General features: G+C 35.0%; 1 protein-coding gene across 1 annotated transcript in view; it reads right to left on the bottom strand.

The window, feature by feature from the left end:
* The window catches only part of PIK3C2G (phosphatidylinositol-4-phosphate 3-kinase catalytic subunit type 2 gamma), a 333,932-nt gene that overhangs the window by 50,052 nt on the left and 257,154 nt on the right, over nt 1–26,726 (bottom strand). The window contains exons 26-28 of the mRNA XM_043561485.1: nt 21,456–21,645; nt 20,843–20,964; nt 16,923–17,031 (exon numbers count right to left, since the gene is read on the bottom strand). Of these exons, the coding sequence (XP_043417420.1) occupies nt 16,923–17,031; nt 20,843–20,964; nt 21,456–21,645 (421 nt within the window). The remainder of the gene's footprint in view (nt 1–16,922; nt 17,032–20,842; nt 20,965–21,455; nt 21,646–26,726) is intronic.

Raw genomic sequence — 26,726 nt, 5'->3', positions numbered from 1 at the left:
CAAAAAACTCTGAAATTAATTACTCTATTCTAGAAGTGAGAAACCTGAATATTAGATAGCATAAGTGATTCAGTGATTGAAATTAGTACCAAAAACAAAACAAAACAAAAAACAAAATGCAACCAACCAACAAAGCCCTGTGTTACCTGTGTTATCATTGCCAGTGGCCTATAGATGTGAAGAATGCATATGGGAGACAGGTGGGAGATGTGGCTACAGAGTCCTAGAGCACACTAGTTCTATAGAAACCTGAAACTACTGTGACCTGTTGATGAATGTTAAGCAGAAAAGCATCACAATCAGGTATTTTTAGAAAGGTGACAGTGCAGCATTGTGGAGAAAGAAAAGACAGCAGCCAGTTTTGGAGAATATCATCAGCAACATATTGTACTTTTTAAGCATATTGTATTTTCTAATTTTCCATTGTGCTTTTCCATTAATTCTCTAAAATGGCATTTGCATTCTCTCCCATTCCCTTTATCTCCCTGGTCCTGGTGGACCTTGGAGTGGACCTGGAGTGGACCTGGAGACCCTGGTCTCCTTGCTCTTCTAACATCCATTCTTTCTTCTTTTATAAAAATACCCTGCTTTGAAGATCATGTCTGCTGACTCTACTGCCCTCCCCACCTCCCTTGCTGTTGCACTTGTCTACTGACCTCTAGGTCACTGACCTTCATTTCTTGAACATTTTCCACCCTGGAACATTGTCATTTTCTTCAATAGTTCTTGTCATAATTCACACTGTTTTGTTTTATTTTATTTTATTTTATTTTATTTTATTTTATTTATTTTTGAAATAATTTTGTGTTTTACTTTACTTTTTTTTTTTTTTTTTTAGAGAGAGAGTATATGAACAGGGGAGAGGGGCATAGAGAGAGAATCTTAAGCAGGCTCCACGCTGAGCATGGAGCCCAACACAGGGCTCTATCCCATGACCTGAGCCAAAATCAAGAGTCGGACATTCAACCAACTGAGCCACTCAGGCGCCCCATTTCATGCTTATCTTAATATTCACACAAATTATCCTTTCCTGTGGTAGTTTCTTTGCTTTTTAACTCCTCTCACCTATTGATGTTGTTCTGCATCCTACTGAGGCACTCACTCTGTTCCCTTGACCTTGTCTCAATCAGTGAAGAAAGGGCTTCCATTATCTTGAAAAGAATTTCTATAAGCTACCACCAACACATCTATCATCTTACTTCACTTCTACCCTTTCCTCCATTACATGGGTGGACTGTCTGTACTTTAATCTCACACTGATTTGGGCACAAGATATCATGCTCTTTTCTCTACTCAAGGTTAACACTATGGCCTCTGGCTAAGTTCTCATTTTTCTCATCAACAGTTTTTACTTCTTCAATAGATCTTCCTACCAGCATACATATATGCTATAACATTTCAGTAAACAAAATTTCTTGACCTACATTTTCCTGCACATTATCTTATTCCTGTTCATCCTTAGATAAAAGCCCCTGCAAGGATAATTTCCTATTTTTATCCCAAATGCCTCTCTTCATATTCTCCTTTGAACCTATTCTTTTTTTTAAAAATTTATTTATTTTTGAGAGAGAGAGCATGTGCACATGAGTTGGGGAGGGGCAGAGAGAGATACAGAGATCCCAAAAGAGAAATCTGGGCTGACAGCGCAGAGCCCTGTGTGGAGCTCAAACTCACAAGCCATGAAATCATGACTTGAGCCGATGTCAAGAGTCAGAAATTTAACCAACTGAGCCACTCAGGCACCCCTCTTTTGATCCTGTTCTAATCAGAGTTTTGTTTCTAACACTCCCATCAAACTGTTGTTAAATTCACCAATGATACCCATTTTTCTAAATCCAGTGGTCAATTCTCAATTTTTGACCTAGCAGTAGTATTTGAAACAGCTGATTTTGCTTTCTTTGAATTTAATTTTCTATTGGATTCCAGGCATAAAATGCTTCTGGTCTCTAAGAGGTTGCTTTTTTCTCAACCTCTCTTGTTGATTCTCTCCATCTTCTCAAACTTTAAACTTGGTATGCTGCAAGGTCTAGTCCTCAGATCTCTTCTGTGTTACATTTCACCCTAAGTAATCTCATCTAGTCCTATGGCCTAGAAAACCAATTATTTGCTGACAACTCCAATATTTGAATTTCCAGCCTTTCTTTTCCCCTCAACTCAATTTTCCACTTGACATCTCTGATTAGAAATTTTGTATGGAACTCAAACCTAGTGTATTTTGATCTAAACTCCTGTTTGCTCCCACTCTCCACTGCTCCGCCTATAGTTTTCTCCATCACAGCAAATATTCAGCCAATACAGACCTGTATGGCCCTAATGGTGGGTTAGTGGCTGGCACTTTTCCTGGTCAGTGTCTGTGCCCTAACACTTGTTAAATATTTGACCTATCCCTCCTATGTGGAACATTATATATCTGGTGAATAAATCAATAAGAGTTTGGGCTTTTTTAGGGACCCTAAAGTTACTGGTCTTTGATATATCAATGTTTCAGGTCAATGCATTAGGTTTTATTAAACGTTTTATAATATTATATACATATTTTCTTTGCTAGAGTAGATGTTTCACTAATATGGGTTTTTTAATGTCTAATAATGCACTTGAAAGTTAGAAATGCAGTCAACAAAAAGCAAATTTGAAATCCAATAGAACAATTTAAAATTAATATCTGCATCAGCTTATTTTTGTCAAGTTCAGAGCTCTTATTAATATGTTGTTTACCAATTATATTATTAAGCCATTTGCAATTTAAAATAATTGATTTCTGAGAAAGCTAATCAATTCAAAGTTGCTCAAAACTTGTGTTTTTCTTACATGAACAAAGACTACAGGCAGTTAAAGTATTTGCAAAGATCAGAAGTAATGTAATAGAACACTGAGATCAATTTTTTCTTTCTTTAAAATAACACATTAAGAATTCCCATTTATTAACTGGCAAGCTAACATCTAGAATTGGCTGCAAGATTTAGTTTCAGTGAGTTAAAACAATAAGCTAAATCTATCTCTCTGAAGCACTGTGAAAGACTGTAAAAATGTGAATTTAAAAATGAATTCCCATAAGAGTTTTAAATCAAAGCTGAACAGTAATTGTATTTTATTGCCTTTTTCATAAGGTAGCTTGTCAGAATGTCCAGTCTTTAATGTAGTTCAACCCATTATGTTCATATTGGAGTTACATAGAAGAACGACACTATGAAGAACGGCGAACTTCTAAAGAATCTTTCATAATTCTCATTCTAAAATGTCATCAGCACTTCACTAGACTCTGAAAAATAATCTTGGTTTTACTGATGGTACACATGTGACATTTATCCTGCCTGCAAAGTCATCCCAGCCAGCTCCAAATAGGAAAAGAGCAATGTAGTGACAAATGTAGTAATTAACATCTGGGTTTAGCAACCAGGGAACAAGAAACATATGTTCACTATTAAGATGGGATTTACCCATTTGGATTTATTTTGACATTGGATTTCTGCTTAAAATAATAACATTGCCTACACCATTAGTGATATTATTCCTTATTTTAAGAGGCTTTTAGAAATGAGCAGCAATACTGCTAAGAGCTAGAAATTACAGTGAATATAACTTTAAAATTAAAAAGAAAGGAGAGCTGTTTATATATCTCAGCTGAAGTCAGATGTGGGGATATGTGTGTTTAGGTACTGCAATCATGTGCTATAACTTATTATTTCATGTGTATATTGTTCTTTATAAACATCTTATTTAGTTTCCAACACAATTCCACCAAAACAGAGCAACATTTAAAGCAAAAAGAATTCCTGTTATCACAACTATCATTTGCTTGTGGAATGAAATTACATTGAAAGGATAAAAAGAAGTTTCTATTAGCTTCAGAGAAGAAAGTAAAGCTAAACAGACAAAAGCCAGGTAGATACAGGACTAGGACATCTAAACTGATGCTTCCAAGCTCATTAAAAGAGATATTGAGGTAGCATAGAATTATAGTCTTCATTTATGCCTATTTTCTTTTATCAACAATTATATGGGTGTGTGTGTGTGTGTGTGTGTGTGTGTGTGTGCATGAGAGAAAGAGAGAGAGAGAAACAGAGAGAGACAGAGATTTATAGGCATTGCTCTACCTGGGTCCCTCTTATGTCTTTAGACCAAAGCCCCAAAGATGTGTCTCCCATCTAGCCTAACTCTGATACCTGATATTGGACTTTAAAACAGACTGTTTTGGGGCACCTGGGTGGCTGTCAGTTAAGCATCCGGCTTTGGCTCAGGTCATGATCTCACCATTCGTGAGTTCGAGCCCCACATCAGGCTTTGTGCTGACAGCTCAGAACCTGGAGCCTGCTTCGGATTCTGTGTCTCCCTTTCTCTCTGTTCCTCCCCAACTCATACTCTGTCTCTCTCTCAAAAATGAATAAAGATTACAAAAATTAAAAAAAAAAACACCCTTTTTATCTCATTTGCTCAACAAAAAGCAAGACTGTTTACATTTGTGAATGATGCTAGGAGGGAATATAGCAGCTGATTTAGCAAGATAAGATTGTCCAGTTTTACATTCAAGCTGCATCTTCTACTTCTCTTCTTTTTCCATTAGCTGCCATATATTTCTTTATGTTCATGTCTGTATTTATCACTGTATTATAAACTCATTGAGAATAAAGTTTATATGGTATTAGTTGAATCTCTCCAATTTGTTCTCTTACAACCAATTTAATCCTCTTAGTCTAGAGTGTTATACATAATAAGTGCCCAATAAAAAATGTAAAATCTTTACAAGGTTATGTTTAGTGATATAGAATATTTTTAGTTACAAATAAATGTACTAAATGTACATTAATAATAATTGTACTAATATAACTAAAAAATAATGTGAGCTTTAGTATATAGGCATAATAGTATTATTTGCCTTTCCTACACTGCCATATGACAAGCAGCTAGGTAAGAAGAAAAGTATTTTTATGAGCATTTTTCTAGGGCCAGAGATGGGGATTATTCTATTGCAGGAATATTCATCACAAATGTAAAATTACTTTAAATCTCTTATTTTATTAGAAGCAGAAAGGAAATTTGCATATGTAAAAAAATTTCCTCTAAGCCATTCATAGCACTTAAAATAATTAAAATATTCATGTTACATCCATGACTCTATAGATTTGATGATTACATAGATAAAACTTTGTTGATATATATGAGAAAAGGGAAAAAGTGTATCAATAGTACAAAACTTAGAAAATCTCAAAATAACATGATTTACTTTGAAATTATGTAACTTTTAGGCCGATAATGTTTTATTTAGTTAAACGATGTTTTCATTTCTAGAATATAAACAAACTGAACCAGGGAACAGTCCACCAACATATGGAGACACATAAAGCTTTCACCATGATTAATCCATTTGAAGATAATTGAAAACTGACCACATTATGCAATTATGCACAAAGAACCTGGGTGATTAGGCACCTGGTATTAATGCTAATCAGCATCTGATGATATCCCTGTCAAATTATTATTGTTCTATTATCATATAACCCATATAATGAGTATTATATCAAGACCCATAAAGTTCCTTAGCAATAAGGGGGAAAAACCAATTATGAAGTTATGGAAGTCTTTATGGGGCCACTGGCACTTATCAACATAGACAGACTATTGAGAAAGACTGTAAACTACTTAGGGCAGTGCCCTAGTCTGATTCCACTTTTGACTTTCTGGAATAGAATTTTTCAAATCTGGCTGTGCGTCTAAATCCACTTGAGTTCTTAAAAAACAAATAGATACCTAGATATCAACCTTTACCTAGAGAATCAACATTTCTAAGGATGAGGCCCCAGAGCATAGTTTTTATTTATTAAAAATTTTTAAAAAATGTTTCTTTATTTTTGAGAGACAGAGACAGAGTGAGAGTGGGGGAGGGGAACACACACACACACACACACACACACACACACACACAGAATCTGAGGCAGGCTCCAGGCTCTGAGCTGTCAGCACAGAGCCTGACACAGGGCTCGAACTCACAAACTGTGAGATCATGACCTGAGCCAAAGTCGGACACTTAACTGACTGAGCCACCCTGTGTCCCAAGAGCATACTTTTTAAAACCTCCTCAATTTATTCTAAAAAAGTTGATCACAGGTGCTATTAAGGCACCCCTGGCCAGACCATATACAATGTAGGCAATCAATAAACATTTGTTGAATGACTAATGCAGTTTTCCAAAATAGCCTCTTTTATGCTAGTGCCCACATTTAATTTTTGTTGACTTGATTTTTATTAATATAGCACTACTTTATTTGTTTTGTAGTATAGAAATGGCAACTGATGAATTCAATTAAATTATCAGGGGGGTGTTACTTTAGAAGAAGGCACATCTATAATATTGGCATCCTTTTGTAAGAGACAAATGGGATCCCCCTCGTTGGAAGTTCAGTGTGAGAAGATGGCTGACATATTCTCACTTAGAGTATTTATAGGATCTGTGATTTTACAATAGTGTCTCATGTTTGATGATATAAATACCTCTTCTTTTTCCTTCTGTTTTTTTATTCTCACTCAACTCTTAGACCTTAATTCATCCAAGAACAAAACAATGTGGTGTCTGAAGTTTCTTCACCTTCCTTTTCCTAAATACTGACCAATAGGGATTAAAAACAAAAGAAAAACATCTCTTCCTGGGGTATCTACAGTAGAACTTTGGTTACCACATTAGCAAATGTGAATGTGATGAAACCTGGGACCTCTATGTGTGGTGGTTTTTTTCATCTGCTTGTGTACAGCAGTGACTGTGGTGGGCAGCTATATTCGCTAAGCCTTGCTGTGTTAAGCTGCCCCTTTGCAAGTCTTACCCACCTGTTATGTCTGACTCTTTTGCTTTCCCCTCTCATAACAGTCCTCTGCTAACATTTCTGTAGACCTCATCCTGTGAGCAGATACATCTAAGCGTTCCCTATTGGAAGCCTGCTGCCACATAAAAACGGATCTCAAAACTTGTCTTCTTCACACTGGGGCCAGAAATCAGAAGCCTCTCCACTTTGCACTTACTTGTCTCTGCCTAAATGGGCCAAGGCCTGGCACCTTCAATGGTTACTAGATATTTTGTCAATTACCCTGAAAAGGCATCACCTTTAAAACAGCTTTAGTATAATCAGTAAGGCAGCCTTCCGCATACAAAGATGATAATCCCATCCACTATCCCCTCAGCATTTTCCCTTATAGACAAGTGCCATGCCCATGAGGCCCTTGACTATAGCATAAGTTAATGGACATGACCTTAGGAGAATGTTAGAGTTAGTAGAGAACATTAAGATGTCAACATTCTAAAAAGGGATGTCTGGTGAGACCCCTTGATCTTGGGGTCATGAGTTCAAGTCCTATGTTAGGCATAGCATTCTATATTCTGAAATACACAAAAAGTAGTTGAAATCCAATGAAATAAATTAAGTTGCCTTGATCCTATAGGGCAGAAGCCTCTGTTATAACACATTTCCCATTACTCACTGATTAAGACATAAAACCAAATATATTCAAAAGATAGAATACAATTTATATTGAGTAGGCAAGTTTAAATTAATGTATATGCAATATATCTACACATAATCATTTATTATAGTATAGTTTTACTATTGGTCTAACACCATTTTCAACAATTATTTTATATCTTTGTTTTCAGTTTCCTCATTACATAGTTCTAGTCCCATAATGAACACATACTGTTTACTTCTTTCTCTTTGTTCATAACAGACATATTAAAAATGTGCTCTGAGTGGTGTTTCTGAAGGGTACAATCATGATCCAGTGCACTATTAATGCTCATCCTTTATGAGAATGGCCAGGCAGTGTTCCTGGCCATGGTACTGGGTAACCAGTGGGACCACTTTCTGAATTGGCAGCTAGCAGAGTTCCCAAGATTATACTCTAGCCAGCCAGGCTCCGTCATGGGGTTCCTAAGGGATTATACACTGGGGTGAGGAAAAATATCAAAATTACGTTAATTTTTATTTTGTAACATCATCCAAATATTCCATTTGTCTACAAATTTTTATTTATTTATTTATTTATTTATTTATTTATTATTTTTATTTTTTTCAGATTCTAAACACATTCTCTTTATCACATATTTGATCCAGAGAAGAAACTATGTGTGGGAGGTGGGGAAAGGGACCACCTTGCCTAGGAGCAACCCCCATCTATTTTTCTACAAAATTTAAAACATTTATTACTTATTAGTTTAGTAGTTTCTATTAAAACATAAATAAATGACATGTTTTGGAGGCATGAGCTAATTTCTAAAAGCAAAAAACAAAAAAAACAAACAACAACCTGAACTTATAGGATGTAAGGATAAATAAGCAACCACTGCTAAATACTTTTCAGATGCAAACTTTCAGTCTTTCAGGTTTTGAAAAGCAATATAAATCCCATTGTTAATGTATGCCAATGGTTCTGTTATTATTCATTTAAAATATCAATTAAATATTGATGAGTTTGTAAATGCTATACATGGGTAAAAATTGAATGAATATAGTTATTGAGTTTTTTAAGCTTCAAAACAAAAGGAAAGCATAAAACCATGATGGATGCTTCGTCCTTGATATTCTTTTTGTCTAACACAACTTTCTCCCAATTTCTATTTACTAACTCCTATTTGCCCTTTACAACAATCTGAATGCCCAGCTCTCTGGGATGCCTTCTCTAACTCACTTGGAATTCAGTTAAGTATACCTCCTTAAGTGCTCAACCACTTGTCCTTTGATACAAAACAACATCTCCAGCTGAGAATCTACCAGCCTGGAAATAATATTGTAGCACAATCTTCTTGAGTTCATATTTGCTAAAGTCAATCATATAGGAGGGCACCTGAGTATCTACTATATTGAAGGCCAAATGTCTGATCATGTCCAAACTGGAAAAAAAAAGTGTGTGTGTGGGGCAGATGTCTATAGTATATACCTCATACTATAGGTAATTTTTCTCAAACAATAGTGTGCATTAGAACACCCTGCAAGACTTATTATTACACAGATTGTTGGGTCTCATCTCCAAAATTTCTGATTTTGGGCCTCTGGCTGTCTCAGTAGGTAGAGCATCGACTCAATCTCAGGGTTGTGAGTTCAAACCCCATGCTGGGTGTAGAGATTACTAAAAAATAAATAAACTTAAAAAATAACAAATGGGCTAAAATTTCTTTCCCACATTCCAAGTAGAGAAGAAAGGTTGTTGAATTAACAGCTGAGAAACATAGGATTCTTTGACCCTTTATTAATTTCTTTCCCACATTCCAAGTAGAGAAGAAAGGTTGTTGAATTAACAGCTGAGAAACATAGGATTCTTTGACCCTTTATTAAGTCTCAGTTGTGGGATCTAGTGTAGTCCTCCTGCATAATGCTTGCAATTTACTGAAGCTTAAAATATGTCTACATATATAAGATGATGTTATGTGTAGGTTTCTTAGGTCAAGGTACAACCCAAGTACTGCTGACATTTAACTAAGACTACAAAATCCAGGAATTGCCTATTAATGTCTGAATCAAGGCTACACTAAGAGGGGCACCTGGATGGGGGAGGAGAAAAGGAGTGTTCTCAAAATTTTAATCAAGAAACCTATACAAGGGCCAGTTGGTATAAATGCTTCTGTTATTCACCCGCAACTCCAACAACAATGGGCATTTTATTAATTAGCATATTGAATGTCAGACATTAGATTTTTTAAAATAAAAATGGTAGCTTATTGGCTAGCTTGATTAATATTGGAAATGGGCTCTCATTGGTGATATTAAAGTTATTCCAGATGTGTGGATTACTTACAAATATTCCACAAATGTTTTTCATTTTTGCATTAAAAGGCAAAAAACAAAACAAAACAAAACAAAGCAAAACCACAAACAACCATAATAGGCTTGCATACTGTACCCTTAGGGATAATGTTTTAGATAAATCCCTAAAGAGTCCTAAGTCTGTCTAAGAACTCTGAAGGATTCCATTAGTTTGGTACTTGCCTCTAAAATTTAGCATTTGTCTCATAGAAACCTTTAATTCAAATGGTGATAGAAACACCTAATAGTATAGAGAGCTAGTGCCCCTTTGAACATTTGGAAGGAGTTGCACATCCATGTGCATGTATAGCTTATATGCTTATATGAGTGTGTATGGTATGTGGGATCTTAATGTTTTTTTTTTTTTTGACACATAGAGCAGAACAGAAATGGAGTCTGGAATTTCTGGCATTAATTTTCCAGACTATTCTCAGAATTATTGGTGAGCACATCAAACAGCTTACCAAAGAATCATTAAATATTTTTTTCAGATGGGAAGTGTCAATAGACTTAGACCCTCTGATATAGCCTATGAGAGAAAAGTTATATTTGAGCATAGGATGGGGGTGAGAAAGCAAAATGGCAGATATCTCTGAAAGCTGTGGGTGATGATTGCAGTTCTAGAATCCGATTTTTGAGGACAGTAGATTAAGCAAGCCATTTAATGCACACCTACTGATGAGGATAATTGGATTACTGCACAATTTGTGTCTTGAAACTTTGCTTGAAAGCATCAGAGAGCTAACAAGATAGTGAAGAAGTACGAAGCCAGGATGTGGGACAAGGATTTGGAGATGCAAACTTGGGTTTGACACTACATTTCTGTTGTGGGTATTTATTGATATGGGTTGGAACAGTGGATGGGCTGAGAGGTTGAGCAGTACTTTTGACCACCTTGCAGAAATAAGAGGAAAGGAAATGGAATCCAGAGCTGCCAAGTAGGCTCTTGGTGAATCTGCCTCATTTTGGACTTAGATCCAAAATGGCTACATCTGGGGCACCAAGGTGGTTCAGTCAGTTAAGCGTTAGACTTCAGCTCAAGTCATGATCTCATGGTTCGTGGGTTTGAGCCTGACATCGGGCTCTGTGCTGACAGCTCGGAGCCTGGATCCTGCTTTGGTTTCTGTGTCTCCCTCTTTCTCTGCCCCTTGCTCACCTGTGCTCTGTCTCTGTCTCTGCCAAAAAATAAACTATATATATAAAGAAACAAAACAAAATGGCTACAATTAAGGAACAAAAATGAACCTGAAATAGGCCCTCATAAAGGCTACAGTTTGATTTTGAAAAATCTGAATCCCTGCTATTGAATTTCAGCAATCCTAGATTGTTAATGTCCTCAGATATAATTCTCTATACTAAAGTAACAAACAACAACATAGGCCTCCAATTATTTTTACAATCGACATTGCAGTGCAATATCTGGCCACAATAAAGGAAAATAACCAACCTTACAAAGGAACAAGACTGGATAATTAAAGAACAGTAGAAATACTAGACAATAGAAATATACATGCAGTGGGCCCCAATGTTGAAGTTTTTACAAAGATTTAAAAATAACTATGCTTATTATTTTCAAAGAAATAATAAAAAGGACAGATTTTCAGCAAGGAATAGAAACCAAAAAACAAGGAAATTCTAAAACTGAAAAATACAATAATTGAAATTGAAATTAAGAGCTCAAAGGATGGATTTAACAGTATATTAAACACAGATAAGTAGGGGCGCCTGGGTGGCTCAGTCGGCTAAGCAGCTGACTCTTGATTTCAGCTCAGGTCATGATCTCACGGTTGTGAGATCAAGCACTGCATTGGGCTCAGTGCTGAGTGTGGAACCTGCCTGAGATTCTCTCTCTCCCTCTTTTTGTGCCCCTCCTTCACTCGTGGGCTCTCTCTCTCTCTCCCTTAAAATAAATCAATAAACTTAAAAAAAAAACTTAAAACAACCTTAGGTAAGTAGAAAATAGGTAACTCAAAAGCTAAGTCAGAAGAGAACTATTGAGAATAAATTAGGAGAACAAAAGGAGAAACAAGACAGGAGTAGAGGTATGAGAAGAATTAACATATGTGATTACAGCTTCAGAAAAAGGGAGAGAGGAAAAAAATATTAACAATGTTGGAAGCAATAATGACAGAACTGTCCAAAACTGATGAAGGATATCAAGGAACAAATTTAAGAAGTGTTAATAAGCATGACAAATAGAAACAAAGTTGTATTTGAGCAATTAAATTAAAACTGTGAAAAACAAATATAAAAAGAAAGACATTAAAAGCAGATAAAGAATAAAGAAAAATAATTTCAAAGAAGCAACAATTATAACAGTTGGATTTGAAACAGAATCAGTTGAAGCTAAAAGACAATGAACTGATAGCTTTAAAGATTTTAAAATAAAATTACTCCTATCCAAATAACATATTCAGCTAAAATATCTTCTGAGAATGAAGACAAAATAAAAACTTTACAGACAAATGCAGATTTAGAAATTTTTCTACCAGCAAATTCATATTGAAGTAATAAATTGTGTTCTTCAGGTAGAGGGTAAACAATCCCATATATAAAGTCAGAGTTACAGAAGCAACAAAGATGAAATATGTGGGAAATATTAAACAGATATTGACTGTATAAAAAAACCCCAGTGCTTATTAATTTTATGGGATACAGATATAGAGATATATTATTGGGATACAGGTACAGAGATATATTATTAGCATAGCATGTAAAACTCAAATAGGTTAAATAGACTTAATCCATAGTCTCAGGAAAAATCATAGTGAACACTTATAAATATTTTAGAAGAATGGTAAAATATAATACTGTAAATAAAAACTTAAGCGGTCAATTAAATCTTGGTTAGGCAGGGGGATGTAGAATTTTATTTATTATTACTTACGTATTATTATTTTTAAAACTTTCAATGTTTATTTTTGAGAGAGAGAGAGAGAGAGCAAGCACAAGCAGCAGAGGGGCAGAGAGAGAGGGAGACACAGAAGCCAAAGCAGGCTCCAGGCTTCAGGCTGTTGGCACAGAGCCAGACACAGGGCTTGAACTCATGAACTGTGAGATCATGACCTGAGCTGAAGGCAGATGCTTAACTGACTGAGCTTAACTGACTCAGGCACCCCTAGAATTTTAAACGTGTGAGGACAGGTTGAAAATAAACAAGTAACTATCTGTGAATGTAATACATAGAACAGCAAATCATAACCAAAGGAAGAAGAGGAAAGGAAATAATCATGATCAAACATAAATAAAATAGAAAAATAATATAATAAAGAGTCAATAAATCCTATGTTTCATTCTTTGCAAAGATTTGTAAAATTCATAATCCTCCAGCAAGACTGATTAGGAAATGACATATGCAAGGACTAGAAGAGTAGACATCTTTTCAGATCCTATAAATGTTAAAAAGATGGTGAGAGGATTCTCTGAATAATTTCATGCCAATAAATAAGCACAAATTACTAGAGAACTATAACTTAGACCCAGGAAGAAATAGAAAATGTGAATTGTCCTATAACTCTTAAATAAATTGAATCTCCGTACTTATATGGCTTTCCAAATTAAAGAAATAGAACCAATTCTATACAAATTCTTCCAGCGAAAAGAAGAAAAGCAAGAAGTCTTTGCCATTGACATTATGAAGCCAGCATATTCTCCATTCTAACCTGGTAAGGACATTATAAGAAAGAACACCTTTGGTCTCTGTCATAAATAAAGGTGGAAAAAAATGATAAAGAAAATGTTGTATCAAATCTAGTAATACATAAAAAGGATAATACATTATGACCATGTAGCGTGCATCCTAGGAATGCAAATTTGTTTAAAATTAGAAAATCCATCAGTGCAATTCACCACACTAATGGAATAAGGGAGAAAAATCACTTGATCATTGATCATCTCCACAGATTCAGAAAAAAAATTGATAAATTCAATATTCTTTAGTGTAAAAACTTTTTCTTACACCAGGAGGAAACTTTCTTAAAGTAATAAAGGGTACCTACAAAAACGTGTGTATTTACTGGGTAACTTTAGACCTGAAGTCGGGAATAACACAAGCATGTCTGCTATCACCACCTGGAGGCCCTCGAGAGTACAAAATATCCAGAAAAGTAAATATAAAATATAAATATTGGGGAAAAAACCTCTTGTTATTTGCAGACGATATGATTGTAAGTAGAATATTTAAAGATACAGATAAATTATTAGAAGTAGAAGTGTAGTTAGTAAGGTTGTTGAGAAAATGTCATTATATAAAATCAGTTGTATCTGTATACTGGTAAAAAAAACAGAATTTAAAAAATTCTTTAAAAAGAATTTTACCAAGTAAAATAAAATATTTTAAGATAGATTGTTAAACTACTTTCGAGAAAAAAATGTTTTAAAGATTTAAATAGGTACATGATAATGGATTGGAAAATACTAAGATACATTTTCAACTAAAATCCCAGCTAGCTTTTGCATGGAATTGACAAGAAAGTTTTAAAATTTACATGTAAAGATGAAAGTCCAAGAAGAGCCAAAATATTGTTTATGAATAAGGGTAAATTAGGAGAATTCACTCTGTTAGATTTCAAGACTTAGTAGGAAACTACAGTAATTAAGCCTGTTGGCACAAGGGTAAACAAAGAGATCCCTGGCATAAAATATAGAGCCCTGAAGTAGACACATACCTACATGGATATTTAAATCATCCCAAAGGTGTCACAGCAGAGGAGCGAGAAAAGGAAAATATTTTAAATAGTGTTGGAACAATTAGAAGTCTACATGGAAAAAAAATAAGAATGACTCTTATATCACATGATGCACTAAAATCTATTCTAGACCAATTGTAGGTTTCAACGTGAAAGGCAAAAGAGCAAAGCTTCTAGAAGATAATATATGAAATTGTCTTTATGACATTGAGGTAGCGCATGTTCTAATCATCTGGGAAAATATCAATACATTTTACTATATTAAAAATAAGAGTTTCTGTTTATCAGAAGACATAATAAAGAGAACAAGAGGGCAAAACACAGGAGTGGAAGAAAAATCATTACGACATATTTAATTAGCAAAGGATTTTTATCCACAGTACATGAAAAATACTATAAATTAATGATAGAATGTCGTATAATTTAATAGAAAAAGGGCAAGAGACATGAGCTGTCACTGTACCGAAGAGGACATCCAAATGACCAAATAACATATGAAGAGGTGCTCCATCTCATTCGTAGTTAGGAAAATACAAACTAATGCACAATGAGATGCACACTCACCAAAATGGCCAATATTAGAAAGACTGGCAATACCAAGTATACACAAGGTTGTGGAAAATGTGAACTCTTATTCATTGCAAATAGGACAGTAAATTGTTCATTGCCTATAATCCTGAAGATAAGCATATATTGAAATCCACAAATTCTGTTCTTAGGTGAATGACCAACCCATGTAGACTAAGAGACATACAAGTAGAAGAATATTCATAGAAGCATTATTTGTAATCCTAACTTGGAAACATTCCAAATGCCTATGTAGAGAGGAATCTACAAACTGCCATATATTCATGTAAGAGAATACTATATAACAATGAAAATATATGCACCTTATATATGGTCTATCCCTGCATTGTTGGTTTAAACGATCATTTTGCCATTGTCTCCCAGTTCTGTGGTTTGGCTGAATTCACCTAGGGTGTCCTTGCTTGTCTCTAATAAACAGTCATTTGGTGACTGGAGCTGGAGTCATCATTCACTCAAAATATTGTGACATTGAAGCTAGCTGAAGGTGAGAACCTCCGCTGGGCACCAGCAGAGCTGTGTTCCCTGGACCTCTCTCTATTTGATCTATCCATATTGTTTCCCCACCTGGCTCACTCCGGGGAGCTCAATTTCTTATATGGAAGCTGAAGGTTCCCATAGTGAATATCCTGAGTGAAATTGGCAGAAGCTGCATGGCTTTTTCTAACCTAACTCTAAAGTCTTCTGTAGACTTTTCTGGATATATATTATACACTTTAAAAGGCTAAAAATTAAAAGAACATAATTCCAGTCCAGTAAGGAGGGACAGGATCTCCCAGAGTGGTGAGGAACATTGTTCTTCTTCTTGTTTTTAGTCCCTCACTACCCTCTAAGGTTTAACTTAGCTCTTGACAACCTGGCCCCAACCTCCTTGCTGATTTTAATCTTCCTTTCACATTTTGCACTTAGATCACAAGAATGCTGAGAACCAACTGAATTGTGCTGCACTTTTTCATGTATCTCTGTGATAGAATTATGGCCCTCCAAAGATGTTCACCTTCTAATCCCTAGAACTTTTGAATACGTTACCTTACATGGCAAAAGGGGCTTTGCAGATATAATTAAATTAAGAATCTTGAAAATGGTGAGATTGTCCTGGATTATCCAGGTAGGCCCAGTGTAAACACAAGGAGACTCAGAGCAAGAGTCAGAGAAGGAGATGTGAGGACAGAATCAGTGGTCAGAATGTGCAATTGCTTGAAAGGGCACAAGTCAAGAGATGCAGGAAATCTCTAGAAATTGAAAAGGCAAGGAAATGAATTTTTTCCTACTATCTCCAGAAAGAACCAGTCCACCAACACCTTGAGTTTAGTCCCTCAAGACCCATTTTCAGAATTCTGACCTTCTAAACTGAAAGATAATAGATTTCTGTTGTTTTAAACTCCCAAATTTGTGGTAATTTGTGACAGGAGCAATAGAATCTAATGATATCCCCCACCCCCTTTTTTCCCCAATTTATGACCTTGTCTATATTGTTTGGTTTTACTTGAAACACTTCCTTACACCAACTCTTTTTAAAATCCTACCCGGTATTAAAGACCTAGCTCAGCTGCTCTCTCCTCCTTGAGACCTTCTTACCATCAGAATCAGAAATAACTCTTAATCCTCTAAAACACTAGGGCACTTACCAGCACTGATAGTCCACTAATCACATATTACTTCAAGTACTTCAAGTATATAAAGGTGCGATATACCTTACTGCTGTTCCAATTTCTGTTCAGGAATGTTATACATGTTAGTCACACACTCACTTGTTGAGTGGATATAGGAGGAAAAGAAGGTTATCATAAAGTATTTAAAAATATTTCTAGTAATAATACATAAAATAGTTGATATTTATATAAAAATATAAAAGTAAGTTGTAACATACATTTGCAACTTTATATGATCCATTTAATATCTGTTCCATGTAATGATTTAGATCTCTGAATCGTTTGTGGTCTGAGTTTGTAAAAGGTACGTGCCACCAATGAGGAAACCTGTTTAAAACATAAATAAATTAAAAAAGAAGTGTATCTTTATTAGTTTGAAAACTGGTCTCTGCATCTTAGGGTTGTTAGTGAAGTTATAGCTACATCAGATGGAGGGGCCAGTGAAAACATTAAAAAAAAAACACATAGAACACATGATTAATCCTGAGAGTTTCATTAACATGATTGTGGTCACTTGTGCTATTTTAACTTTCATTAATATTAATGCTAATTTAATTTAATTTAACTTATTAAACTAATATATATGTTCCTTCTTGCTGTATTCATGGAAGACCACACATATTGTCTTTTAAATACATGTGGAGACTTAATAAATATTTTCTGAAGTTAATGATTCATTATTTTTCACAAAGGTCAGATTGTATTGCTTCTTCTGGGTTCATTAGAGATATTTCTGCATTAACTAAATTAAACATTTTACCAAGTGACATATGTTTCCATCTGGTCTTAGTCTTTTGGAACACTGTATCATTTTCCTCAAGAGTCTGACTTGCAGAATTTCCTCTGCACTCTCTGAAGATTCCTCTTGATGGGTTAGATGTGATTAAGACCAATTACTGAGTGGAATGAACTGTTAATGGTTAGCATTTGGTGACATATTTTTCTGGCTAAGTACATTTTCTTAGGAACTACCTAGCAGCTTTCTCTGACTTCAGTCTTGCTGCTTCCTCCTTCATACTTCTGCTTCTTTGGTACAGGTATTTCCCTGGGGTAAGCGTATGAGGGATAGAGAAGGGCTGTCAGCAGACACAGAAGTAGGTGACAACTACGGGCCAACCCATTCACTGTTTCCTGTTGTAAATGTTAAGGAAGTCCAGAATTACGTTTGTGTATTTACATAATTGACATTTTATTTTTCAAAAGGTCTCCTGCAATTCTAAGGCTTAAAGTATTAAAAATTTTCACCCAGATTTAATTATCACAATAATTTGTACCATATACAATTAGTTCAAAACATAGAAACACATTTGATTAACAGATGCATTGGGCAGGTTTTAAATATTAATTTGGGGGTTCCTGGGTGGCTCAGTCGGTTGAGCGTCCGACTTCAGCTCAGGTCATGATCTCATAGCTCGTGAGTTTGAGCCCCGCGTCGGGCTCTGTGCTGACAGCTCAGAGCCTGGAGCCTGCTTCGGATTCTGTGTCTCCCTCTCTCTCTGCCCCTAACTCACTCTCATTCTGTCTCTGTCTCTCTCAAAAATAAACATTAAAAAAATTAATTTGTATATCTGTAGATGAATTTTCCTTATTGTTAGAGTAATTTGGAGTTCAATATCAATTCTGTTCCCTTGTTGATGTTTTTTTCAGAGGTAGGTACTAAAAAATCTTGTATATAATTAAGTATGAGAGAATTTAAGAGTTTAGCCATAGTAATGTCATTCAATTGTCTGAAATGCTTTTCAGTTACATGTCAAATATAATATAGCAATCATTTTGTGAAAATGAGTTTTTATCTTTTATGTGACAGCACCATCATGTCCCCTGCCATTTTCTTCATGCCAAAGAGTAGGAAACATCTGACTGACAAACAGATTTGATATCTGGGTATTAGAATAATTCCTTTTTTTCCCCCAGTACCAACACCAGTGTCTCAACTTGCCTTTTATTTGATTCTCAGAGATTTTTTACTCTCTGGGACAACGTACCAAAATAAGTTCTAGATGGTCGGGAGAAGAACAATGTTGAAAGTAGAAGAGGGAAAGGAAATCAACCCTTTAATTTTTAAGCAGGTTAATTTAAAGAAGACCTTTAATTGTATGGAAGATTCCAATGCCTGTGTATTCTTGGGAGATACAAAGAGCCTGCTTTGAAGACCCCTGTCATATACTATGAATAATGTGAATTTTATTCTTCATGACTCTAACTTTCTGATCATACTCTCCAGATCAGGTTAACATAATTCTTGTAGGGCTTCTCTTAGTAAATTTGGGAGTCAGAGGAAATCTTGCTTTCATCCTTCATTTATATGTATCACTGGAAGCCTTGGTTCCTTTGGAACTATCAGCATACAAATATTGTCAAGGGCATACACGAACTATATGCTCCCCACCTCCAACCCCCCTCCCCCCCACACACACTGCTTGAACGGTCTTAAAATCTTTTTAAATACCATTGTCAGGCAGTTGAACAAGGCATAATCTTAGAACTAAAGCTGAAAAATCAAGAAGAGACATATGGAGAGAGATTATTAACATTTTTAAGGTTTTACAAGTTATGTTAAGTGTAGTGGACAGATAAAAGTGTAGAACAGAGAAGTTCTTGAAACCAAAAAAGGGCAGCCATTGAACAGTAACATTTTAAATCGTTAATTGGTAGAGTACAATGACAGTCCCTGATGTTGAATTCAATATTTGCAGTCAAACTTTGAATTTTTTTTTTTGCCAGCACCTCCTTTTCTGTTATTTTATCAGATGGTCTTCAGTAATTCTTTTTTTTTTTTTTAATTTTTTTTAACGTTTATTTTTGAGACAGAGAGAGACAGAGCATGAATGGGGGAGGGTCAGAGAGAGGGAGACACAGAATCTGAAACGGGCTCCAGGCTCTGAGCTGGCAGCACAGAGCCCGACGCGGGGCTCGAACTCACGGACCGCAAGATCATGACTTGAGCCCAAGTCGGCCGCTTAACCGACTGAGCCACCCAGGCGCCCCCGTTTTCAGTAATTCTTAAAGCTGGTGTTGCTTTTAAGTTTCCACAATGACACTCCTTTCCTCTCAGTCTCTTGAACATACTCTTACTCTAATTTGTTGACTTCGTGATATTTAAAGCATCTGTATTTCAAAATTTCTGTAGCATCTGCAAGTAGTGAACTATTCACTCTTCAATATTGCCCCATATCTCTCCATTCATTGATAACTTTGCTTAGATTTGTATTTTGGAAGGTGACTAAATCCTGAAAGCCTAGTAAAAAGCCTAGTACTTCGTCCACATGTACAAAGTATGTCAGGTCAGATATGGACATTCACATTATTAAGGGACCATTTCCTTAACAAAAATTCCTAAGTGTAGATAAAACAACGTTTGATTTACCTAAGTGCCAATATAATTTCTGGCAAGTTCCTTTTTAAAGTCAAGATACACCTTTCGTATACACTGAAATCTATGACCTAAATTTGGCAAGTTCTAAGTGATGAATTTTAGAAGGTTTATTTGAACAGAAGTTGTTTGCAGTTATATTCTTAATTTGTTTATACTTAAATATTTTAAAAATGATAACAGGAACAAAAGCAATGGTTTTCAAGATTGTTTGAAAAGAAACATAATGACAAATTAGATTTAGACGATCCAAGTCAAAGTTAATCATTAACAACAAAAGTGAGTTGGTATTAGTAAATTTTACTTCTATGCTAAATGATATTAATGAATCTTTTTCTGGTATGGAAAATAAATGTATCAGGGCTTTTAACTGCAATTATTTGTTGAAAGAGTAGATATATCCAACTTAGTTCTGCATTTTCAATGTCAATTTTATTTTTATAGAAAAACCAAAAAAGATTAAATTTAAAAACAGGCAAATAAAACAATTTTCCTGGTAACTGATGAAAAATGAAATCACTCCTGAATTTTTCTGTCTACAAAATCAATGGCTAAAGGCAAACAGAGAAATTGCAAACCTTGTTCTGTTTTATGAGACAAAAGATTCTTTACTCTGGGAGTCATACAGACTCTGCTGGGATAGGTTCAATGCCATTGGAGTCAGAATGCTGTGTTGTTCACAAATAGAAAATCCCATAACCATAATTTTTCCTTATGTTCAAGGACAAGAACTGCAGACAAAACACAGGGGAGGAAGTGCCTTACTCTGGGAGAGTCAATGATGCAAACTGCTTCTGAAGTTGGCTGTGAAGTTTTGAAAACTGGTCAAATGATTTTTCTGTCAGGCTCATTTCATTGTTACCATGTATCACCTGGATTAGATACAGCTGCAGAAAATAGACAAAAATCAAAAGGTGGCATTATCAACCTGTGATACATTTTAAAATATGGTTTCATGTAAGCTAAACAAAGCAAGAACTTTTCCACAAAATGTCATCCCACGAACAAAAGGATGCAATTTGTAAAGGCAGAATTACCTATAAACACAGTATATAAAGATATCGTAATCTTATGTGCTGGGAACAGACTGCCTAATTTCTGCTCTTCTTTTCATGCAGACACTTTAATTAGCTCTTGATTTATGGTCTACTACAGGCAGGAACTGTTCTCTTTGATGGTTCTCTACTAATAGCTCTGGTTGTTATGATTTCTCCTTAGAACATCCTCCTTAATGGCACTTCTGCTCAAACCGTAACTGATTTTTCATTTGCATAGTAAAAAAAGTATCATGATATAAGGAAGGATGTATAGCATAGTGAAGGGAAGTCTGAGATGAGGTCAACAGATATTTAAGTCAAATGACAGACTTGAGACTTACATTACTGGTTTTCTTACTGAACCTTAAAATTGTCGCTCTTTGAATTGACCTGGTTGCACTCAGCATACAGGATTCCTGGGAAGGAGTCTGTGAAGCAGATTTGGCAGGACTTGTGGCTGTCATTTGTGCGAGTGTGTGGATCAAGTTATTTAACTTAACAGGGAAGCACTCCAGACTTTCCTTTATTTTCCTAGAGAAATGAAAAGAAAAGATAGTGGGTAACGTTTCCCTGAGTTGACTCATTTCACTTAAGATTTGTTTTCTTGTGTTTGTTAGACGTGGAGGATAGTCAAGAGCCATGTCTGTTTATTTGGAGCCCAACTATTAAACGTTATTTTTAAAAATCCCAAGTCACAACTTATGTTGTTAGCAAATGTGTTGTTAGCAAACACAAAACTGTAATTGCAATTTTGACTTATTTTAGGTTTGTTTTCTAATTTTAGGAATGATTTATTTAAAACTTAATTTTAGTTTATAATTATTTAAAATATTTAAATAATTCAGAAGTTAAAACTACAAAACAATGTATAGTCCAAGAAGCTGAGCATTTATCTCTGTACTCTATGCTATTCTTTCTCTCCCCCATATTTAAACATTCAAAAAATTATAGTTTAACCTTTATTGTTTATTTTATTTATATATATATTTGTGTTCTTCTTTCAACTGTATTACAAAAAAGTTGCAGTTTATATACTATATTTAATATACATTATATGAAATATTTTTCACTCTGGTTTTTTTTTTCTGGTGGGTTGTTTTTGATGTGTCACTGTTTTTCAAGTCTTTTTTTTTTTTGTATTTGAGGTTTGCAATTGTGTTCTAATGATACAATAAATATCTTCATATAATATTTTTATTCCCTCTGTACCTTCCTCTCCAGTAACTGATTTGCAGTGTTGTCCTTTTTATCCTAGTTTTTTTTTTTTTTAATAATGGTTTCAGGAGTAGAATTTAGTGATTCATCACTTACATATAACACCCAGTGCTCATCCTGCCAAGTGCCCTTCTCAATGCCCATCGTCCATTTAACCCTTCCCCCCACCCAACATCCTCCCAGCAACCCTCAGTTTGTTCTCTGTATTGCCTCCCTCTCTGTATTTTATTTTTCCTTCCCTTCTCCTATGTTCATCTGTTGTGTTTTTTAAGTTCCACATGTGAGTGAAATCATATGATATTTGTCTTTCTCTGACTTATTTCACTTAGCATAAAACATTCCAGGTCCATCCACATTGTTGCAAATGGCAAGATTTCATTCTTTTTGATCACAAAGTAAGTAGTATTCCATTGTATATATGTACCACATCTAATCTTTATCCATTCATCAGTTGATGGACATTTGGACTCTTTCCATAATTTGGCTATTGTTGATAATGCTACTATAAACATTGGGGTGCATGTGCCATTGGAATCAGCACTTTTGTATCCGTTAGAAAAATGCAATTTATCCAATTGTATTTATTGCAACTGCTGGGTCATAGGGTAGTTCTATTTTTAATTTTTTGAGGAACCTCCATTCTGTTCTCCAGAGCGGCTGCATCAGTTGGCATTCCCACCAGCAGTGATTTGTATTTCCTTATATTTTGATTTGTGTTTCCCTGATGATGAGTGATGCTGAGCATCTTTTCATGTGTCTGTTAGCCATCTGGATGTCTTCTTTGGAAAAATGTGTATTCAAATTTTCTGTTCATTTCTTAACTGGATTATTTGTTTTTGGGTGTTGAGTTTGATAAGTTCTTTATAGATTTTGGATACTAACCTTTTATCGGATGTATCATTTGCAAATATCTTCTCCCATTCCATCAGTTGCCTTTTAGTTTTCCTGTTTCCATCACTGTGCAGAAGCTTTTTATCTTGATGAAGTCCCAATAGTTTATTTTTGCTTTTGTTTCCCTTGCCTCTGCAGACATGTCTAGTAAGAATTTGCTGTGGCTGAGGTCAGAGAGGTTGTTACCTATTTTCTCCTCTAGGATTTTGATGGCTTCTGGTCTTATATGTAGGTCTTTCACCCATTTAAGTTTATTTTTGTGTATGGTGTAAGAAAGTGGTCCAGCTTCATTCTTCTGCATGTTGCTGTCCAGTTTTCCCAGCACCATTTGCTGAAGAGACTGTTTTTTTTCTATTGCATTTTCTTTCCTGCTTTGTGGAAGATTAGTTGGCCATGCATTTCTGTTATCCTAGTTAATACTATAAGGCAAGCAGTATGTATACTCTGCTCTTCATATGTACTTCATATACCACTTCCATTTTCTTATAGAGCTATTCTACCTATATTGTATAGTATGTGTAGTATACATACCCCACAGTTTCTCTTCTAACTACAATTAAATCTTAAACTATCTAGTAGGCATTATGTCTGCATCTCTGTCATTGGGACTACCTGAAGTTCATTCTCTACCTGAAATTCCTCAGAAAGTGCTCAAAGAAAGTTTTTGAGTTTTAGATGTTCACAACAGTTTGTGGCCTGATTTGTAAGTCAGTTTGGCCTAATACATCATATTTGGCTCACATTTTTTTTTGAGTGCCAGAAAAACATTATTCCATTTTCCCCTGGAATAAAGAATTAGTATGCAAAGCTCTGATGACATACTGAACTTCTTTCTCTTATAAATAATAAATATTTGTTTCTTTTTGCCTAGACGCCTCAAGGAAGTTTATTTTCCTTCAAAGTCCAATAGTTTTTCTAAAATATGTTTCAGGTTGGTTACTCTGGGTAATTTTTCCAAATATTCAATGTATCCTTACAATACTTAATTTCAAGACTTTTACCTCAGAAAATGTAATTTATGATACTGATATTTATTAAAATGCTAAATAATTTAGTATTTATACCATTTTAATATATTATTTGGGTTTTATTTTTTAGGGACTTTTAATATATATATATATATATATATATATATATATTGGATTTTCATTGCCTTTCTTAATTTTTTAATTTTAAAAGTCCTCCTTTTTTCATCTATTTTTTCTAGAGGCATCTGTTGTGTTGTGTTTAATCTGCATTCTTTCTGGTTTGCTTTTAAAACTATGTTTTCTTTTCCCAGAAATGAGCTCACAACTGTATGGTCAATTAATCTTCAACAAAGCATGAAAGAATATCCAACGGGAAAAAAGACAGTCACTTCAACAAATGGTGTTGGGAAAACTGGGCAGCAAAATGCAAAAGAATTAAGCTGGCCTGCTTTCTTATAGCATACACAAAAATAAGTTCAAAATGGATCAAAGACCTAAATGTGAGACCTGAAACCATCAAAATCCTGGAAGAAAACAGGGGAAAATTTCTTTGACATCAGCTGTAGCAACTTCTTTGTAGATATGTCTCCTAAGGCAAGGGAAACAAAAGCAAAAATAAACTATTGGGAGTAGATCAAAATAGAAAGCTTCTGCACAGTGAAGGAAACAATCAACAAAACTAAAAGGCAACCTATGGAATGGGAGAAGATATTTGTAATTGACATATCTGATAAAGGGTTAGTATCCAAAATCTACAATGAACTTATCAAACTCAACACCCAAAATATGAATAATCCAATTAATAAACGAACAGAAGAGGGGCACCTGGTGGCTCAGTTAGTTAAGCCTCTGACTCTTGATTTCGGCTCAGATCATGACCTCACAGTCATGATCTCACAGTCATGATCTCATGATAGGTATTGAGCCTTGTGTGGAGCTCTGCATTGGGCATGGAGTCCGCTTGGGATTCTCTCTCTCCCTCTTCCTTTGCACCTCCCCTGTTCATGCTCTCTCTTAAAAAAATAAAAAAAGATAAAAACAGATTCTCTTTCTCTGCCACTCCCCTCCTCACTCACATGCATGTGCCCTCTCTCTCTTTCTCTCTCTCATAGACACACAAAATGAACAGAAGACATGAATGACATTTTTCCAAGGAAGGCATACAGATGGCCAATAGACATGTGAAAACATGTTCATCATCACTCATCATCAGTGAAATGCAAATCAAAGCTAAATGAGATATTAACTCACACTTGTTGGAATGGCTAAAATCAGCATCACAAGAAATAACAAGTATTGGTGAGGATGTGGAGAAAAGGGAACCCTCATGTTCTGTTGGTGGGAACGCAAACTGCTGCAGTCACTATAGAAAACAGTATGGAGTTTCCTCAAAAAGTTAAAAATAGAAGTACCCTGTGATCCAGGAATTGCATTATTTACCCAAAGAATACAAAAACACTAATTCAAAGGGATATATGCACCTCTATGTTTATAGCAGCATTATCTACAATAGCCAAATTATGGAAACAGATCATGTGTCCACTGACTAATGAATGGATAAAGGAGATGTGGGATACACACACACACACACACACACACACACACACACACACACACACAGTGGAATATTACTCAGCTATAAAAAGAATAAAATTTTGTTAATTACAGGAATGTGGATGGATCTAGGGAGAGTTATACTAAGTAAAGTAAGTCAGTCAGAGAAAGACAAATACCATATGATTTCACTCACATGTGGAATTCAAGAAACAAAACAAATGAGTAAAGGGTAAAAATAGAGAGGCAAGCCAAGAAACAGACTCTTAACTGTAGAGAACAATCTAATGGTGACTAGAAAGGAGGTGGGTGGGTTAATCTGTTAAAAAGTTGATAGAGATTAAGTTAGTGCACTTGTCAAGATGAGCACTGGGTGGTGTATGGAAGTGTTGATCCATGATCCACTATATTTTACACCTGAAACTAATATTACATTGTTAACTAGTGGGAATTTAAATAAAAACTAAAAAAAAAGAAAAAGAAGCAATCTAAAAAGTTGTGTTTTATCTTTAATTCTTTCTTGGGTTCAGTCACCTCGTTACTGAGTTTTTTAAATTGTGATATATATTGTTCCTTTATGTCTTTATCATTTTCTTAATTTCTTTTAGCTCTATTTGAAATATAAGGATTCAGTTTAATCCTTTGGTGGGAATATCTTTCTGGCATACTTTATTGTAGGGATTTTGTTTACATCTTCTTTTTCTTTTTCTTATTATAACTTTGTATGACATTCAAACATGATCCATTTGGTTTAATCATTTTAATAAGAAATTAGCATTCCTAAACTTTCAAGATGGAGTATAAGGTTTTTGAGGGTCTGAAGCTCCCTTTGCTGTTGGTACCATACAGTGATGAAAAATATTTGTTTCATATTTTCTGAGATATGTTTCTTTTGCTTCTCCCCTCACCCTACTTTTTTTCTGGACTTTGGATTTCTTTTTCTCCTGTGACCTTTCTCCTCTCAGTTTGGATTATACATATAGT

The sequence above is a fragment of the Prionailurus bengalensis genome, chromosome B4, assembly GCF_016509475.1.
Source record: "Prionailurus bengalensis isolate Pbe53 chromosome B4, Fcat_Pben_1.1_paternal_pri, whole genome shotgun sequence".
Lineage (NCBI taxonomy): Eukaryota > Metazoa > Chordata > Mammalia > Carnivora > Felidae > Prionailurus > Prionailurus bengalensis.
Note: the sequence above shows the minus strand (reverse complement) of the source record. Positions and strands in the feature narration are given on the sequence as shown.